Source organism: Chrysochloris asiatica, unplaced genomic scaffold (assembly GCF_000296735.1).
Source record: "Chrysochloris asiatica unplaced genomic scaffold, ChrAsi1.0 scaffold00036, whole genome shotgun sequence".
NCBI lineage: Eukaryota > Metazoa > Chordata > Mammalia > Afrosoricida > Chrysochloridae > Chrysochloris > Chrysochloris asiatica.
The window spans coordinates 11,918,823-11,927,335 of NW_006408554.1; the positions used below are offsets into that span (position 1 = coordinate 11,918,823).

Genomic DNA, 8,513 nt, shown 5'->3' on the forward strand with positions numbered 1-8,513 from the left:
GGTAAGGTGGAGGGACAGAGAAAGAGAGGAAGACCCCCAACGAGATGGACTGGCCAAGTGGCAGCATCGATGGACTCAAGTGTGGCAACACTAGTGAGGTTGGCCCAGGATTGGGCAGTGTTTTGTTCTGCGTTGCATAATGTCACTATGAGTCGGTACCGACTCAATGGCATTTAATAAGAACAACAACAAAATCAGCCATACTAGCTTTACTGTTTTCAAGATGCACCAGGCAGTCTCTTGCCTTCGTTTCAACTTGATGCCTCCTGTGCCTGGACCATTCTTCCTTAAATCCATGTGGCTCATCTGCTTCCATCATTAAATACCTTCTTAAGTGATAGCACCTCCCAATCACTCTGTGCCTCCTTCTTGTATTGCCTTTCTTAGCCCTTGTCACCAACGAATAGGTTTCTTCTCTTCCTTCTTACTAACCCCATTAGAACATGAGCTTCATGAGAGCAGTATTACTACTCACTGCTGTATTCGAACATTTAAAACTGCCTAGCACATGGAAGGGTGGGTATCAAAATTTTTTGTTGTTTAAGGTTTAGCTAGTTGTGTAGTTTCCTAGGGCAACCGTAAGAAAGTACCACAATCTGACAACTACTGCTGCTGTGTTTTATCCCATTGCTGGTGGGGATCCTGTTTATTGTGGACACAGGATTGTTTATCTTGACCAAGTGGCAATTCAAATTGTTCTTGAAGATGAAGAGGACCAAAAGAGGCAACAAACATCTGAAACCACAACCTAATCCAGATCCCAAAGAGGATTGATGCCACCACTCAAGAGACATTTGCATCGACAGTTTCTTTCTGGCACAAACAATTTGTTTCCAGCATCAATCATTGCTTCTCCTTTCTTGATTCTGAAGGTCTCATTTCAAAACCTCTACATATACTTCATGCACAAGTCGGCAGTTCAAGCTCACCAGTTGCTCCTTGGAAACACTATACAGGCAGAGTTGCTATGAATCAGAACTGACTTGACAGTACTTAACAACAACATATACTAAAGCATATAGATCTTTACACAGGACTGCTTTCCACAAGCTCTTCCTACTCCTAGTTGATATTTATACTATGAGAAAAGGTTTTATATTACTCTTGGAGTAGAGAAAAGAATAGATAGGGATAGAAATAATGAGAGGCAACAAAGCAGGCAAACAATATTTGTAAAGCTCAACTGTCTCTTAGTCCTGAATATTTTGTTTGGTGAGCATTCTTCAGCTCCTTTTAGTTCCAGGTACAGAATGCCTATTTCCCTTCTTTTTAACCCAAGGATTCTCCCTAATGTCTAATAATTAGATTAAAAGTACAGTCAAACCAAAGGAAAAGAGACAATTCCTCTCCATTTGTTCTCTAGCTCACAATTTTCAAGTTTTGCTTCCACACCTATATCCCTAATTCTATCTGTGCTCTTTGAAAAATCTTAAAAATCCAGAAACGAGCCATGTTATAAAGTAGCATTGTTAAATACAGCTCACAACAGACATAGAGATATTTGTGCTGAAAACTTCACAGAACTGCTTCACTAAGCCAACTAAAAATGGTTAAGTTTCCTGTAATAGTAAGTGTGTAATAAATGGTTGAACAAACAGGAGAATAAATAGATTCATGTATTAGCATCTGTAAAATAAAAGTACAATTTGAAGAGAAAATAAATGAAGCCATGTAACATGGAAAAAAAAGAAAGTACCACAAATTATGTGACTTAAAACAGAAATGTGTTATCTTAAAGTTCAGAGGGCCTGAAGTTCAAGACCACTGGGTTGACAGCCCCTTGTGGGGACTCTGAAGGAGAATCTGTTCTGTGCTTCTCTTCTAGCCTCTGGGGCTGGCCAGAAGTAATTTTCATTCCTTAGCTTGTGGCACAGGAGCTCTGGTAGCATAGTGGTTATGAGTTGGGCTGCTAATCTCAAGGTCAGCTGTTCAAAACTACCAGTTCCACGGGAGAAAGATGAGGCTTTCTGCTCCCATAAAGATTTACAGCCTCAGAAACCTGTACAGGGTCGCTATGAGTCGGAACAGACTCCACAGCACATAACAACAACAATTAGCTTTTCCTAGTTGTCTGTAATCATAAATTAGGAACCTTTGGAAGCAGTAGAAATTCTTGTCGGTGCTTTAAAGATCTACTTTAAAGTAGTTTTTTTCCTGAAAGTTTTAGGTCCCAATCAGAGGATTGTTGTTGTTGTTGTTAAGTGCTGTCGAGTCAGATTCTGACCCACAGTGACCTTGTATAGGGTTTCCAGGGAGCAGCTGGTAAACTTGAACTGCAGGCCTCCCAGTTCAAGTGGACTTTGCAGTCCAGTGCATTTATCAACAGTGCCACACCAGGACTCAAATCAGAGAATTAGAATTGAGGAAACAGGGAATCTATGTTTCATTTTCAGTATTTCAGAAAGGTTAACGAAAACTGTACACCGACCCTAGTGAAGCAGGTCATTAAGTTAGTGTACACCCTCCTGGAGTGTATGAACTCAGTAACACTGGTAAACATACCATTCACATGTTCTGCTTGGTTGTTGGTATCTTCTTGGAAATTTCTGGGTTCTTAGAAGGGAAAAAATAAACACAAGGAAGCTTGTTAGATAGAAGACATGAAAGCACAGCCCCTGAAGAATAAGGAGATCATGTTTACCCTGTTTGTTCTGTTAGACTATAAAGTATGACTATTGGATATAAAAGGTAATTGACTTAAATTTGACCATAACTTATATAGTTGAATGTTTTTTCACTTACTAAATTGGTCCTTTCATTCAACAGGTATTATGCCTTGGAAGTTTCATATTTCAAATCCTCTTTGGATCGCAAATTGCTTGAACTTTTATGGAATAAATACTGGGTGAATACATTGAGCTCTTCTAGCTTGCTTACTGTAAGTACTATATTTTCTAAGCATTCACTAGAATTTTATCAAAGTTATATAAGTTGTTTCTACCTGAAGCTGACTTGGAAAAGCTAAACCAAGCCATTATCTGTTTCATGTACCATTGGGAACAAGTCTAAATGACAGGTAGCGTGGCCAAATCAGGGTGAGATCAGCCACTGCCTTAAAGAGTCTTACAGAGAAGAAAAATATATTGTGTTTTGTTATACCATACCAGGTAGGACTGTGGTTGCAGGTAGCAGAATACCCCACCAGACTGGCTTAAATCAAAAAGAGAATTGTGTAACCAGTAAATCCAGGAGTAGCCTTTACTTCAAGCACAGCTAAAGTTATATTCAAACAATATTATGAGGTCTTGCTTTTCCTCTCTCAGCTGTGGTTTTATCTTGGTTGGCTTTAGTTTGGGTTTCATGTGAAAACAAGATGGCAGCAGTCACTTCAGACCTCCCATCATCTCAGTTTTATATTCAAGAACCAGATGATCAGCCCCGCTTTTTTACCCCATGACTCATACATATGCACACGTGTTCCAGGCACAGGCTTGTGGTATGACTGGCTTTACTTAGGTCACATGCCCACCCACCCTCTTTGAGCCAAGGAAATGAACTGGATGAGGGGCTGGACCTAGGGCAAGTGCTCCATCCTTGGGCTGGGACTGAGGAGTTGGACTAAGAACAAAGAGTGCTCTCCAAAGAGAAGTAAGAATCTTAATTCCCATGTTGAGCTGTCCCCCCCAAAATAAAAAGATATCAGTTGAATATTTTATTTCATATTTGTTTGTTGTTGCTAACTAAGTGCCATGGAGTCGGTTTCAACTCATTGTGACCCTGTATAGGGTTTGCGAGGCTTTTTACATCTTTTTGTGGGAACTGAAAGCCTCATCTTTCTCCTGCGGAACAGCTGGTGAACTCGAACATTGGCCCTTGTGGTAGTCCATGCTTATCATATGTATTAAACTAATTTCTCTATCTACAGTTTAATGAACAATAAAATTTGGTTGATAGTAATTTTTTTTTTTTTTAAAGGCCATTTCATATAATGTAGTATAACATGGTGGTTAGAGCCATGAGGTTTGGAATAAAACCCACGGTTTGAAAGCACCTCTCTGACTTTACCAGCTGTGTAGGACTCTCAGGGAGTTCTTTCACGTGCTGTGGCTTTCTTGAGTGTCCAATAGTAAGAATACTCCATATACATTGCCATGAGTCAATTCTGTCTCATAGTGATTTTGTAGAATGCAGTAGAACTGCCCCATGTGGTTTCCGAGGGAGTAAATAGTTAAAGGAGCTGAATGCCTCATCTTTCCCCTGTGAAGCTGATGAGTGGGCTCAGATGGCAGAACATCTGGTTAGCAACTGAGCACTTAATCACTGTGTCATTAACCAAGGTATGTTTTATAAAGTAAGGAACACAGTGCCTGGCATATCATAAAGTGCCAATCTTTTTTTTTTTTTTAATATTTTTTTAACCTGGTACATTATACTCATAGGGAAAGACTCCATTTGAGCCTGTTTAGTCTGATTTAAACACAAGTGTTGCAAATTTTCTTTACATTTTTCCTTATTGTGCAGTAGGTTAAACATAGGGCTGCTCACCTAAAGGTGATGGTTCTAACCCACTAACCTTCTCTGAGGGAGAACCATGTAGCAATCTGATACAGTCTCGGAAGTCCTATGGAGCAGTTATCCTTAGAAGTCAGAAGTAGATTAGCAAGGAGGAGAGTGATCATAATAGTTAACATTAAGTGCTTCCCTTGCTCCAGACACTAAAATACTTGACGTTACTTGATGTGGGCTGTTTCGTTAGATGCTGGTATACCAATAGCAGCAAAAAGTGACTTCTGATGGCAAAGGGAGAAAAACATTTAAAAGACAAGAGCAGTCTGAACCTTAGTGTGGAGGCAAGCAACTCCATCTCCTCAGCCCTGTAGCTTTGCCTGTCTTCCAACACTGCATATATGAGGGTGGTAATCATCAAAAGGAGCCTTGGGGTAAACACTGGACTGCTAACCACAAGGTTCAAACCCACCAGCCGCTCCTTGGAAACCCTGTACAGGGTCACCATGAGTCAGAATTGACTTGATGGCACTTAATAACAACAACAATAATTAAACACTTAAATGACATTTTCCCCTTTTTGTGTATTGTTGTTAAGTGTTGTTGAGTTGTTTCTGACTCATAGTGACACTGTATACGGTTTCCAAGCAGTGGCTGGTGAGTTTGAACCACCTACCTTGTGATCCAGTGCATTATACCACAAATAATAAGTTAGGGGCTACAATAAGTTCATGGCACACAATTCAATTATCTTCTGATTCCATTTTTCTCCAGGCTTTGAAGCCCCTGCATACGTTGTACTTTGCAGCACTTTAAGGAAAAAAATATGTAAATATATGCCCAACTTATTTTTTTCCTTTTGCAAACGTAACTTAAACTACCAGAAAAAGTTATTTTCTGACTTAAAATTAGTTCACTATATTTGAAAAGTAACTGGATGTATTTCTATTTTCAATCTAATATTAAAACTGTTTCTTCTAACCTACAATTTTATGGTTTAAAGCTAATGATTATGAAGTGGTCTGTAAATCTGCGGGAGTTTTGTATGTTTGTGTGAATTTGCATACTATGGTAGGTTGTGTGATACTGTGATGCTGGAAACTATATTACCAGTATTTTAAATACCAGCAGGGTCTCCAGTAACTAAGACAGACTAGGAAGAAGGAAAGGCAGATCACTTCTGAAGGCCTTGCCTCTTAAAACCTCATGAATATCAGCAGAACACTGTCTGATAGATATTGTGCTGGAAGATGATCACTTCAGGTTGGCAGGCACTTAAAATACAATTTGGAAGAGCTGCCTCTTCAACATAGAATTGACCATAATGATGTGGATGGAACAAAACTTTTGAGACTTTCATTTATTGATGGGGCACAACTCAAAATAAGAAGAATCAGCAACAAACATAAATTAACAATTGAAACATGGAGTGTACGAAGCATGAATCTAGGAAACTTGGAAGTTGTCAGAAATGAAGTGAAATACATAAAGATCAATATCCTAGGCATTTGTGAGTTGAAATGGACTGGTATTGGCCATTTTGAATAAGAGAACCATAGGGTTTTTCTGCCAGGAACAACAACTTGAAGAGGAAACATTGCATAGTGTCTCAAGGTCTGTCTTGAAGTACAGTGCTGTCTGATAGGATAATATCCATATGTCTGGTGTGGCATGGTAGGATCAGTACTGGACTGAGCACCACAAGGTCAGCAGTTCAAACCCATCAGCTTGGAAACCCTGTATGGGACCGCTGCAAGTCAAAACTAACTCGACACCTCTTAACAACAACAAGGAAGACCAGTTAATATCACTACATTCAAATTTACACACCAACCACTAAAGCTAGTAATGATGAAATTAAAGAATTCTACCAATTTCTTTAGTCTAACATTGATCAAACATGCAGTGAAGATACATTGATTATTACTGGGGGTTAGGATTTGAAAATGGAAACAAAGAAGAAGGATCAGTAGTTGGGAAATACGACCTTGATGTTAGAAACAGTGCTAGAGATTCCATGATACAGTTTTGCAAGACAAACGACTTATTCATTGCAAAAAAATCTATTTTCAGCAAGTTAAAAGGCACCCTCACCAAGTGGAATACACAGAAATCATATTGACTACATCTGTGGAAAGAGGCAATGGAGAAGCTCAGTATCATCAGCCAAAACAAGGCTAGGGGCAGACTGAAGCAGACAAGTTCAGGCTGAAGATGAAGAAAATTAGAACAACTCTACAAGAGCCAAATTATGACCTTGAGTATATCCCACCTACATTTAGAGACCATCTCAAGAACAGACTTGATGCATTAGACACTAATGACCGAAGACCAGAAGATTTATATTTATGGAGTGAGTCAAGAACATACACAAAGAAAACTAAACTAAATGTCATTAAAAAGACAGGAAAGAAAGAAAACACCAAAATGGTTGCCAGAAGAAATGCTGAAACTTGCTCTTGAACAAGTGACAAAGTGACAGACAAGGAGAAATGATGAAGTAAAAGAGCTGAACAAAAAATTTCAAAGGTCAGCTTTAGAAGACAAAGTCAAGTATTATATAATGAAATGTGCAAAGTCTTGGAGTTAGAAAACCAGAAGGGAAGAACACACTCAGCATTTGTCAAGCTGAAAGAACTGAAGAAAAAATACAGCTTTTGACAGCACAACTATAGTGGGCAAAATATTGAATGATGAAGGAAGCATCAGTAACAACCTGCAACATGCTTGCTGGAAAAGAGGACTTAAAATACTTTATGATGGGGATCAAAGAACAAACCTTCAATATGGATTACATTTCAATGTAAAGAAAACAAAAATCCTTACAAATGGACAAATAAATAACACCATGATAATTTTTTTTATTTTGAGGAAAGATTGAAGTTTCAAAGACTTCATGTTGCTTGAATCTACAATTATTCATGGAAGTAGCAGTCAAGAAATCAAACGACATAACGCATTAGGCAAATATGCAGCGCAAAGAGCAAAGATAGCAGTTTGAAAGTGTACCTGACTCAAGCCGTGGCATTTTAAGTTACCTCATATGCATGTGGATAATGAATAAAGAAGACTGTAGAAGAATTGATATATTTGTGATATGGTGTTGGAGAAGAATATTGAAAGTGCTATGAACTGCAAGAAGAACAAACAAATTTGTGTTAGAAGAGGTACAGTCAGAATGTTCCGTAGAAGCCAGCATGGCAAAACTTCGTCTCTCATACTTTGGACATGTTATCAGGAGGGACTAATCCTCAGAAAAGGACATTATGCTTGGTAAAGTGGTCAGCGTAAAAGAAGACAACCCCCAATGAGATGGATTGGCACAAAGGCAACAGCAGTGGGCTCAAACATAATGAAAATTGTTAGGAGAGTGCAGGACTAAGGCAGAATTTTGTTCTTTTGTACATAGGGTCGCTAGGAGTCAGAACCAACTAAGAGGCACCTAACAACAACATGAGCATAAAATTTATTGGTGCCCTAAACCATTTAGATTCAGACAAAATAAATGTTGCTTCTTTTAAAAGTATTACAAGCCTGTAAAACATTGGGAGCTTGATAGCATTTTAAAGAGTCCTCAGTAGTATTTGTAACCACAGCACAAACTTTTCATATTTGGTGCTAGAACTGTATTTCCTGTGCAGTTTTGCAAGGTGAGCAAATAGGATACCATACCATGCTCATTTTTGCTACCTTGTTTATTCAGTTTTCGCCACCTTGTTTATTCTGTTGAAGATTTGAAAAATATATATACTTAATAGCTATTTTTGCAAAATATATATATATTTTAGTTTTATACTGTAACAGCTAAGAAAATAATACCCCATAAAAGTCACTTTAAAAATGCTTTATGCAATAATACAGAAAAATGATCACAATATACTGTTAAAAGGACAAATTATAAGGCAGTATATATTATTCCAATTCACCAAATCTAAGTTATGGATGAGCATATATCAAGCAATTTACTAAAATATAATCATGATATCAGATATGTAGAGAGATTATCATTGTGTTTATTTTCTTTATATTCCTTATTTTGTAAATATGTTGCTCTCTATTTTCTAAAT

General features: G+C 38.1%; 1 protein-coding gene across 1 annotated transcript in view; it reads left to right on the plus strand.

Moving 5' to 3' along the window:
- COPS5 (COP9 signalosome subunit 5) overlaps positions 1-8,513 on the plus strand; it is a 27,971-nt gene that overhangs the window by 15,338 nt on the left and 4,120 nt on the right. The window contains exon 6 of the mRNA XM_006860074.1: positions 2,767-2,878. Within this exon, the coding sequence (XP_006860136.1) occupies positions 2,767-2,878 (112 nt within the window). The remainder of the gene's footprint in view (positions 1-2,766; positions 2,879-8,513) is intronic.